Source organism: Benincasa hispida, chromosome 1 (genome assembly GCF_009727055.1).
Source record: "Benincasa hispida cultivar B227 chromosome 1, ASM972705v1, whole genome shotgun sequence".
Classification (NCBI taxonomy): Eukaryota; Viridiplantae; Streptophyta; class Magnoliopsida; order Cucurbitales; family Cucurbitaceae; genus Benincasa; species Benincasa hispida.
The window spans coordinates 53,345,991-53,358,375 of record NC_052349.1 but is presented as its reverse complement, the minus strand read 5'-3'; the positions used below and the strand labels follow the sequence as shown (position 1 = coordinate 53,358,375).

At 31.7% G+C, this 12,385-nt stretch overlaps 1 protein-coding gene across 1 annotated transcript; it reads left to right on the top strand.

Moving 5' to 3' along the window:
- The first annotated feature begins 5,752 nt into the window (after nt 1-5,752).
- On the top strand, nt 5,753-10,184 carry LOC120090615 (O-fucosyltransferase 27). Its single transcript, XM_039048335.1, has 10 exons — nt 5,753-6,214; nt 6,522-6,606; nt 7,210-7,280; nt 7,371-7,459; nt 7,552-7,795; nt 8,179-8,291; nt 8,377-8,467; nt 8,546-8,674; nt 8,796-9,349; nt 9,436-10,184. The coding sequence occupies exons 1-10, from the start codon at nt 6,017-6,019 to the stop codon at nt 9,893-9,895; spliced, it is 2,034 nt and encodes a 677-aa protein (XP_038904263.1). The 5' UTR covers nt 5,753-6,016; the 3' UTR covers nt 9,896-10,184.
- Nucleotides 10,185-12,385: the final 2,201 nt, after the last annotated feature.

Here is a 12,385-nt window from a genome sequence, read left to right as displayed (position 1 = left end):
AGAAAAATTCCAATGTTAATCAATAATGAGAAATAAGATGAACAAAAATAATATAAGAGATCATTTGAAAAAAATCCGAACTAAAATATCAAAGAATAAAATCTACCAACAGTACATATTGTTGAATTCATAAAGAAAAAAATATATATAATAGAAATAAAAAAAATAAATAAAGAGATTTGAGAAAATTATTATATTTATAAATTTTTTAAAAATATTACTATAAACTTAATTATCAGGAAACATTTCATGGTGGCCTGATGGCTTGATGGCCCAAAAAATGATTTTGTTTTAAATACCTCCCATCAAATACTTATAAATTGTTAAATAGTAATACTTGATGATTTGGGATTTGGATTTGAACTTTGTTGGAATTGTTTGGATAATATTAAATTTAAAACTAAAAGACAAATTATATGGAATGTATTTGTCATACATTACATGACATGCAATAATAATAATAATAATAATGAGATCTTTTTTTATCAAAAAAAAATAATTAGATCCTTTTTCATTCAAAAATCAAAATTAGATCTTGATTATATAGTCAACCAAATCCAAAAGCTAATGATTATATTTCCATTTTCTTTATTCTAAAGTGTTTTTTTTTTACTTTTGTTTGAACTTTGAAGAAATATTATGAAGTGTTTGTTCATAGGTCTTTTGTAAAAATAAAAATACAATACCGGCTTATTTCACTCCCTTTAGGTGCAAATATATGCACCTATTGCTTTAACATCACGCGTAGAATTATCACATAAATTTCTTCTATGTTTCTTTCAATATGCGAATGTGAATGTGAGTGAAAATTTAAACTTTCGATTTATATAAAATATTATAGATCAGGCGCAATCAATATAAAAGAAGAACATATATAATATGGTCAAGAAAATAACAAGATTTGAGCTGAAAATAACCTCTTAAGACCAAAAGATAGGATTGGCTTAGGCTCTAATGCCCAAATCAATGAAAAATTATAAGAATTGGCCTTTAAAAGTTTTCATCTTTCAAAACTAGCACCCTTTTAGAAAATTTGTTGAAATAGTCTTTTTCTCGGTTCATTTCAGTCGAGATTGATCATTGAGATTTAGATAAAAGATTAACTTTTTCATCCTATCAGATATTTTAGACTTTTCAAGATGAAATTTCGGATAAGATTAACACCGAAATTATATATATTTGGCTTTTTTTTTTTTTTTTTTTTTTTTTTTTTAAATTTAGCGTAGAATTAACACAAAAATTCTATATATTTCCCAAATTTTAATTTTTTTTTTCGCGAAAGTTGAGCTTATCCAAATTTAAAAGTCATGGTATAATCATCTGACATCCATCTGAAAAATCCATTTAGAAATTTAGAAATTTAGATAATTGTGGAAACATAAATTGGGTGAAAGATTTGAAAAATTACATCAGATTTGATATAAAAATTGGTAAAGATAACCAAATTTGGAGAAAATTTGAAAAGATATAAGATTTGGAAAGATTATACAATATTTGGAAAAATAAGTAGAATTTTGATGTTAATCCTACTAAGATTCCACCAAGAAAGCCCAAAACCATCGATAAGATGAAAAAGTTAATTTTTTTTTCTCCAAATCTCGGTGGTCGGTTGGGTGAGACGTACACAAAAACAATTTCAACGAATTTTCAAAAAAAAAAGTGATATTTCCAAAGATAGAAACATTTAAGGGTTATTTATGATACTTTCTCAAAATTAATGTGCTTGTCCTTAGCCAAAAAGACGGAAGTTTAAGGATATTTTTTTAGTATTTTTGACACAAAGTTCAAAGTTTAGGAACATTTTTAATAATTTAGCCAATATTTATTCCTATGAACTTTTTCTGCATTTTATTTCTTCAAGTTCTCTTCAAGGCTTGACTTAATGCCCTTATATTGTAACCATCCTTACGCTTTAGCCTAAACTTTTATGAATCATCTCACTAAATTTCTTCATGAGAGTTTTATGTTTAAATTACTGCCTGATCAACTGATATAAAGTAGTAGGATGTTTATGCATCAAGTGAATCAAAATGTGTTGATATACTCAAGTTGAGTAAGAGTGAAGATAATTTCACTAAGTTGTTATTAAGAATGATGCAACCGTTTGTAAGCATCTAGAGAGAATAGGAGTAGACGTATCGAGTAAGCACATAAAACCTCCAACTAATTTAATATTCGAGTCACATCTGTAGTAGGTTTCCTAGCTTAGATTTAATAGGATGGGTAGTTGAAACATTGGGCTAATGCATTAAGACATGTGCAGCATGTGGCAGTCAATAGTCAAGCATGCTTAGAGTCTAATCAGTGACATAATTTTATATACTTCTATTAGAGTCTAATCAAACTTAATCCAAATTACTTCTTCAAGATTAAATTTTAATTAGATTTAAGTTAACCAGAATCAATTTCTTTTGAAAACATGGGCGTTATAAAATCAGTGATACTTCCATATATTAATTTTATCAAGGTCTATCAACATATTGTAGGTCTTTGTTGTCTCTTTAGCCTCAAATTTTCAAGTTGACTACAAAAGACAAACAATCAGTTATCACTAAACATAAACCTCAAACAAATAAAATATTAAATAAGTTTATCAATGACAGACTTTTATCACTATCTATTAGACAGTGATAGTCACTAAAATTTGAAATTTTGTGCCTTCAGTGTTTTTTTGTGTCTTCAATGAACTTTTGGGATATTTTTTTATGAGTTTAAGCTAATTTTGACTATATTTGTAATTAGCTTTTAAATTTGCTATTTTTTTTTCCAGTATTTTAGCCTCATTTTACTATATACGTAAGGAGCCCTTTAGGATAGTTTCTTGTTATTTTTATTATTATTAATTTGAGATATGAAAATAATCCTTTATCGGTGTTAATGAAAAAAAAAAAAAAAGAAATTACGTGGATGAGGTAAATAGACTAGTATATAGCAACAGTAAAATATGAAATTTGAAAACTAAGTGAAAACAAAATAAAAAATATGGTGCAAGTTTTAGCCGTCGAAGAGAGAGAAATAAAAGAAAATCTTTTAAGTGTAGTTGGACTATACAAGTGTGCTATCCGACTACACAATTTGGATAGGATCAGATACGAAGATTTGTCAATTTCTAAAAAAATTAAGATACGGATACGTCTAAAGATATGCTATTTTTTAATATATATATATTTCTAAAAAATGAAGATACTATACGTTGGAGATACATTTTTTTTTTCTTTAAGAAAATATAGGATATAGATAAATTTAGCATATAAGTTAATAACAATAGCACAAAATAGAATACAAACACTGAAATATAATACAAAAAAAACAACATCTAAGATGTTGAAATACAATAGTTAATAAAATGCAATAGAAAAGTGACTCATATTACAAAGAAGAAGAAGATTAGAGGGAGAAGTATGAAGATAAACGAATAACTTCTTCATTGAATTATTGAAGATATCCAAATGGTATTTTGGTGGACTTTGTGGGGACTAAAACGTGAAAATGGAGATTATATGATTCTAGTCTAGGGTTTGATCTGTTATTTTTTTTTTCTTTTAGTTTTGGACTCGAGTAGTGAACTTTTTAAATAGGTTGCCTAATTTTAGATTGGGAAAGATTAAATGAGTTACTTGTCTTTCTTCTTTAAAAGAAAAGTACACATAGAAATAGATACGTCAAATCGTGTGTCAGATACGTACCTGAAAAGTATATGAAAATATAGATACATCAAATCACGTGTCAGATACGTATCTAGAAAATATCTGAAAGTAACGGTATCCGATACGTGTCTGATACTGATTCTTTGTCTCACATGAAGTATATGTGCTTCATAGTAGGTGTGCTAACACCCAATAAAAATGTGACTTTTATTATTTTTATTTATTATTATTATTTTTTTAATATATAGAAGAAAAGGAGTATGAGATTAAGTGCAACCTAGATTATACCTAATCATTGTTCAAGGGATAAAACTACAGTAAGTAGAATAAGGGATTTGGAGAGAGTTTGGAGAAACCATGGAGATGTGCTGCCTACTAGTTCATTTAATATATACATTCTATTATCCGATTTTTGGATTGAAAGTAAAATTGATCAAAATCATGGTTATGAAATTTTAGCACAACAAATATTAGGTTAAAAATCACTTTTAATTTCTAAATTTTCATAAAAGTTAAAATTTAGTCCATGAATTTTGATTTGTAATGATTTAATTGCTAAATTTCAATTTGTGACAATTTAGTTCCTGAACTTTATTATGTAACAATTTAATCATTGTATTTTAAGATTTGTAACAATTTAGTCTCTATGGTAAAAATTAATGTTAAGATTTAATAAAATTTCTTGCATAAATAAATCGATAAACTAATTAGAGACCCAATATTTTTTATAAAATACAAGGCTACATTATAAAATAATAAAAATTGATACCTAATTTTAATAAATTTATTTATGTAAGGGACTAAATTGTTATGTATTTAAAAGTACAAGGACTAAATTGTTACATACTAAGATTCATGGACTAGTTTGTTACAAAATCGAAAGTATAAGAACTAAATAGTTACAAACCAAAGTTTAGGGACAAAATTGTTACTTTCACGAAAGTTTGGTGTTTTTTAACCTTTTTCTTTCAAATTTAAACATGGTTTAACTCATTTGAAAACATATAATCAAAATTAAAGGATCAAAATTTAAAATCTTCACCTGAACATGTTGATTTTTTTTTAAGTCTTTTAAGACACTATTAAGAATTTTTATTTCTAAAGGTAGACTTAAATTACTACTTTCTATTGGGTTGCTCTCATGGGTCTAACTAATCCATCGACTTTTAAAAATTTGTAATATGTTTTTTCCCCTTTGTTTAAAAGTCATTTCCATTGTGCTCTTATTCTATATAGTAATTGTCTTATTAATCTCAATACTTAAAAAAGGAAATAAAAAAAAATCTAAAACATATATTCAAATTCAAGCATTTAATGGATAAAGTACCAAACGATTTAATACCATGACCTACTAAACATGAATTGAGAATTCGAAGATATATTAAGATTTTTTTTTTAAAAGTAGTTAGAAAGACCAGATAGACCAAACGTCGAGAGTTCAAAGATATTATTTTTGGGTAAAATATACTTTTGGTCTCTGAAGTTTGGAATTGATATCTATTTGGTTCTTGAGGTTCCCAAAGTGGCACTTTGGTCAGTAAGATTTGAAAAATAGTTCTAAATAATTAGTGTGTTAATTAATCTTTGGTTGACTAATGAAAAGTGATGTATCATTGTTGAGTTGGCAAAATTTAAATGATTTGTCAAAATTTATTTATTGTTTATATATGATATATCATTTTTTACATTTATCTTCCCTCTTCCATCCCCTTCTTTGCTCCTGCTCTTCTATATACGTTTTTCTCATCACGGCATAAAATACTATCAATTGTAGATAAAATCGGAGAATAACGCAAAGAAGTCATTAAAACATTTTGGTAATCGAAATTGATCGAAATCTATAATTTTTCTCTTAGTTTCACCAACAAAATTAACCATCAATCTATGCTACTTAGCTAATATGATCCATTTAAGAATCCTGATGGTTGAAAAATAGTTGAATCCAAAGTAACCAAGAAAGAAAATGTAAGAAGCTATAAAGGCATAAGCACAAAGTTATATCCATCCATGTCATATGAGAGAAAAAGGGAAAGAAAAAAGGGGGTTAGGTATCATGTGATCACCCTACTTTGAAGTTTAAAGGCAAAAAGGCACCATTTTCTTATGTTCTTCAAAGGACCATCCTTTGTTACTTCGTCTTGTCCACAATCAAGTGGTATATCTCACATAAATCAACCCACCCAGATATTTAAATTATCCCAAAAATGAATGAAAGTTTGCTTGTCTGCCTCGCACGTGCTGCCGTTTTGCTCTCCCCTCCCGTAGCCCCTTCTTCTCATTCAACAATTTTCTAGTTTCTACTGACTCTTCCACTTCTTCTTCCTCTCCCCTTAAGCTCTGCCCTGTTGGGAGAGAAATCTAAAGGGGCAATGAAAGGGAAGGGAGAAATGGTGTTGAAATCAAGGATGAAATGGGTTGGTTTGGTGGGTATTGTTCTTTCAGCTTTTTCCCTCTTCACCCATTTCTTTCTTGCTAGATTTACTCAGGAGGGCACTTCTGAGTTCCAATCCTCAGTCACAATCTTCTCATGGAGACCTGTTTTTGAACATGCAGATTTTTCCCCAACTGTAAGATCTCATCTCCCTTTCATCTTGTTTATAGAGATCTTAACTTTTTTTCTTTCTTGGGTATATGGGTTTCTTCTATGAATTTGAAATAACCTCAAATCTGGCTTCTGGGTTGCTCTGTTTTGGTGATTTATGTAGTAAGATGAGGCTTTTTCTTGAATTTTTGTCTTCCTTTGAAATGGGTATTTTGTTGTTCAATTAGTTTTTGGCTGCATTTTACATGGTTCTGTATTTCTAGAATCTTACTTCAGTTCTTGTTTGTGTTTTTTCTCCTAATTTTGGTTTTTTTCTCCTAATTTTGGTTCAGAGTCCCTTGTTTAGACGGCTTTGGGGCCCAGTTAGGCGCCTGGAGACTTTGCATCCTGATGCAAATCCCAGACAACACTATCCGGGTATTGCCTCTTCTGCTGCTTCATTTGCTTGTTACCGCTTATTGATGCAGCAGATTTTCCTCTTATAGAGAGCTTCAATTTGGTTTAAATCCTATGCTGCATCTTGAATTTTTATGCTTATTTCATTTTGGTCTTTGAACTTTTAAATGTTTTGTTTGTGTATATAATCATTTTAGTCTTTAGGTAAAACTTGATGTGAGATGTTTCTTGTTCATTTTCCTGGTACGTATATATCTACATGAATGAATGCTTGAAGCTACTGTAGTAGGTTAGGTTTTGGATTCCTTCCTCTTATTTTCAATCGGTAATCAATTTGAAGTCTTGAGGAGGAAAGAGTTTACATTTGTTTCTTGTTTTCTGAGAAAAGGTAATATAGCTATAGTCATATTGCTTCTCTCAAATTTGAATCTTAATTCTGGTTTTGCACCTGCACTGAACAAAAATATATGACCTGTTATTCTCCTTGATGTAAATATTTGTTGCCTTTCAATTCCATAGAGCTGATAATAAACTACTAGATCCTCCCCCTCTCTTGTACCCGGTAAGAAATCTTTTTTATGATGTGTTTAAAATGATGCATTCCTGAACTAATCACATCGGCAGATCCCTCATTACAATCGAATGGATTCATCTTTGTCAGGATACAAGGCGGATTCCATGAGATCAGGAATTCGGTAAGGATGCAAATGGTTTAATCTCTTTTATGATATTAATATCAGGTTATGGTAGCAAATTGAAGGAATTGCAACTGCTTGGTCTTCTAGATATGCGATGTTGTTGTCATTGCTCGACTCCTTAATGCTACCTTAGTAATTCCTGAGATTCAGTCAACCACAAGCAGCAAAGGAATCAGGTCTGAACTGTTCCAATTTATCATGCTACCTAATTTCCATGGCTCGAAAAAGTATGTTTTTTAATCGAAGTTGTCTAATTGTCTTCATGCAGCTCTCAGTTCAAGAGTTTTTCTTACCTTTATAATGAAGACCAGTTCATTGCAGCCTTAACTAGAGACGTTAAAATTGTGAAGACACTTCCAAGAAATCTGAATGGTGCTCGGAGGAAAAAGGAGATCCCACGTTTTAAAGCACCTTACTTGGCATCTCCATATTTTTATCGGCACAATGTGCTTCCTGTTCTAAAGAAGCACTTGGTGGTCGAACTTGTCGTCTCTGATGGCGGGTGCTTGCAGGTAGGAACACTTCTGTACTCATTTTTTTATATTTGCAACTTTCTCTTTACTAGAAATGCTGACTTGTATAACTGATGTTAATGGATTCATAATTATGCTTGTCAAAATGTTTTACATGATCTTGTCAAAGAAGTTATAATTTTAGTTCTTGTTAAGAAGAGGGTTAGAAGTATAGTTTAGCAAACTAGGGGATCTTTGTTTGACTGTTTGAAAATAGTTGTTTTCGAAACTGTTTTTCAACATTTTTATCTTAAGAATTTCTCTCGAGGACCTTTTGCCAATATCCTTTCATTTATCTTCATGTAAGTTTTGTTTTAGAAAAGAATAAAGAACAAGAAAGAGCTTCAATATCTCATAGACTGTACACTTTAATGTTCATCTAGGCTATCCTTCCGCCTGATCTTGAAGAGTATCAGAGATTGAGGTGTAGAGTTGCCTTCCATGCTCTTCGATTCAGAGTGGAAGTTCAGGATCTTGCCACCAAAATTCTGCATAGGTAAATATTTGAAATGTTTTGAACGGTTCTTGAAACTGTTCTTCTTACACCATTTTATTATTATTATTATTATTATTATTTTTAGGTTAAGAGCTCCAGGCAGGCCGTTCATAGCCTACTATCCTGGGATGACAAGAGAGGCCTTAGCGTATTACGGTTGTGCTGAACTATTTCAGGTACATTATTTTAACCTTGATTATGTAATTGGTACGTTTGACAATTGATACGTGTTTTTGATTTGAAATTAAATCCAGGATGTACATAATGAGCTCATTCAACACAAAAGGTTGTGGATGCGAAGGCGTGGGATCGTCAAGGGGAAGCTTTCAATGAATTCCGAGGAGCAACGACTAAATGGTTCTTGTCCTCTAATGCCAGAAGAGGTAAGCTAATCAGTGAGGTGGAGGTGAAATAGTTTGGATCCAACGGTTAGATAAAATTATAAAAAATGGAGAATTTGATGCTTGTCAATCTTCAGTGCTTATGGATATCCACCTTGTACAGGTAGGAGTTCTTCTCCGGGCTCGTGGATATTCATGGGACACCATTATATACGTGTCAGGCGGAGAAGTTTTCGGTGGACAAAGAACCTTGATTCCTCTCCATGCTATTTTTGAGAATGTTGTTGACAGGACTTCCCTTAGCACCCCATGGGAACTTAATAGGCTTTATGGTCGTGAGATTAATGTCGGTGGAAACTATCCAAGGTCTCCACCTTCCATTTTGAAGGAGTCGAAGCCCGATGTGTGGAATACTGATGGTCCACGTCCTCGCCCGTTGCCACCTCCACCAGCAAGGCCAAAATATCCACACAACATAGAAGGTTGGTGGGGTTGGGTGGCTGAGAGTGACATTGAGCCTGAAAGTACTGTAATGGAGTTGAGAACAAATGCCCATAAATTGCTTTGGGAAGCTATAGACTACTTCATATCGGTCGAAGCCGATGTTTTTATTCCTGGGTTCGATCGTGATGGCAAGGGGCATCCAAATTTTGCAAGCTTGGTGATGGGCCACCGGCTTTATCAGTCAGCTTCACTTAAAACATACCGACCCGATAGGTATTGGTTTGGTTTTTTTATATTGATGTATTAGTCGATGGTTAATGATTAAACATCCATTGTTTACAATGCTGTTGTCCATGCAGAAGAGAAGTGGCAAATCTCTTAGCCGAAACCAGAGAACACCTATATCATGCAAACTATACGTGGCTGAGATCGATTCGTCAACATCTAAGGAAGTCATTACTTGATGGACTGATAGAAGCGTCAACAGTATTGAAATCAAGATCTTTTCTATCTCATCCAGTTCCTGAATGTTCTTGCTCGAGACAGGACTCAGACCATGCTTCAAGTCCGTCGACTCAATTGCAAGCTCAGGCTGGTGGTCTAGGAGTTGTGCACCGTTGTCCCACTTGGATGCGAAGTGAGTCAGGATTGCGATCAAAAGATAAGCAAACTGAAGAAGAGGACGATGAAGATGATTCAACATCAGAATCGTTTTTTGGGAACAGCAGCGAGGACCGGGTAGAAGGGAGTGGAGAGATGAATAGTAAGGAAGCAATTCTGCTGAATGATCAAGATGAACTTGATGGTGGAGAGAGATAGATAATAAAGGGACTGAGTTAAGAAACAGTTTTGTAATGCTCACAAATGACCATTGCCTGAGGAGGCACTAACAAGTGGATGGATTATGTAAGATGCCATTCTTTTGGCAGGAAGCAGGTTCTAGAGCACTGGGTTCAGCTTCTGTCTCTATCTTTTAATTCTTTTAATGTTCTGAACCATCTGCTCTGGTTTGAAGCTTTACTTGAATGAAGAGCCAACAGTGTAATTCATGTAAATTTACTTGTTAATGTATTTTTGAAGGGAAAATCAGGGGCTTATTTTACAACCATGTTTCGTGTGTGTGGGAGAGTTTTATTAGTATTATTCTTTAAACTCATGAAACAGTTCTCATTTTTACTAACTTGGACTTGAATTATTAATTAAATAAATGATGAAATTAATGTTCTTGATAAAAGTTTACCAACATTATTGTAGTGAGGATAAAAGTTTATTTTGTCAAGTATTGATTCTTCAGGTAGTTTTGCATGGACAAAATTACTTTTTGAATTTTCCTCACGATTATCTTAACATTAAGGAGCAATTGTATAGATACCCATTTATCACAAAAGAATTGTAAATACTGCAATTTTTAACTATTTGTAAATATGATAAAATCAACTTCTATACCCATCACCAATTGTGTTTACACTTGCTATTATGTTTTTGGGCAAATTACAAAAATTACAACTGAAATATGGTGGTAATTACAGTTATGCTTTCAAACATTCAAATTTGAGTCCTTAAACTGATTCAAATGTTAAAATTGAACTTTCAAACTTATATAGTTATAGAAATTAGACCCCCAAGCATTTAAAGATCGGTGGGAGGTTGTGGTCCAAGAGACAGTAAGAAGAGCAACAGAGATGACCCGAGAATATGAAAGGAAAATAATATATGAGAAGCCGAGAGACCCTTACAATAGGCTTTAGAAGTGTTGGCTTTTTTTGCCATTATTCTCAAATTCACTAATGTTAATTAATTAATGAATTAATATTTTGATAATAACAAACCTGAATTAATTTATTAATAATTTGAGTGTTTTAAGCTATCCATAACATAAAGCTTGGAATAATGATTCCAACGACCCTTGAATCATCTAAATCAAAGTTCAGATGAAAATGATATGCCGAAACAATTTGGAAGGAAAAATACACACGATAATTATGTGGTGCCCTAATCATTAAATTGGATCAATTAGAATTTAATACGTGGTTGAAAAAGTGATGCAAGTTTTTTTTTTTTTTAATTTAAAAAAATGAAGAAAAGAAATGAAAAGAAAGAATATATCATAAATTCTAAGTGTTGTCAAAGCTTTTGGTTTAGGAGTTATGGGATATCCAAGCCAATAAGTGTGGGAGGAATCATAAAATTTGATGGAATTTTTTTTTGTATTGGAAAATGTAGATTACTGTTTTCTTGACTTACAAGAAATTAGACGAAGAAGAGACCAAAAGGTATGTAAGATGAAGATTAAGAGAATCTGAATGAAGAAGCAGTAGTAATCATCAAGATGTGTTTGTCAATGAATGTTGTTAATCTTGTAGACAATGAGATTAATGCAGTAGAATTGATGGAAACGCTCACAAATAAGTACGAGAAACCATCTGCCAATAGTAAGGTCTATCTCCTTAAGAAATATTTTAACATGCAAATGACTGAGGATGTGTCAGTAAATTCCTATATTAATGAAGTTACTACTTTAATTCATCAGTTGAAGTCTGTTAAGGTAAAATTTATTGATGAGGTGTATGCTATTCAATTATTAATGTTTTTACCTGATAGATGGGAGACCATGACAACTATAGTGTCTAATTCAATTGGGGATAACACTTTAAAGTTTTCAGAGATTTGTGATTTAACTATATTTAAAGAAATTTGTAAGAAAGATAGTAGTAAAGAATTTGTTGTAGGTTTAGTTTTAGCGATGACTAAAGGTAAAGACAAGATAGACTCTAAAAATGATGGGTCGAGTAGCAGTTATAAAAAATAGATTAATAGGAATAAGAAGGTAGAGTGTTTTACTGTCGCAAGAAAGATCACTTCAAACGTCAGTGTAGAAAATTAGAAGAAGATAAAAAAAAGAAAACAATAGAAAAATGTGGTTGAAACTGAAGAAGAAATAATTAGTGATACCTGTGTTTGTGTTGAAAGTAACAAAGAAAATAGTAGACACTTATCTCAATGGACAATTTGATAGTGTAGCTTCCGTATATAGCTTCAGATACAAGGCAATTCACATCTTTCACATCAAGACATCGTGGTCTAGTGAAGATGGAGAATGGTAGAGTTTCCAAAATTATTGGGATTAAGAATATTATTTTGAAGACGGAGTGTGGAGAAAAGTTACTACCACGATATGTCAGGTTTGTACCTAGGATGATGATAAATCTTATCTCTACTGACAAGTTGGATGATGAGGATTATAATTGTGAGTTTGGCAGTCATCGGTGTAAACTTAGGTTAGGATCCCAAATATTGCCAATTGGCTAA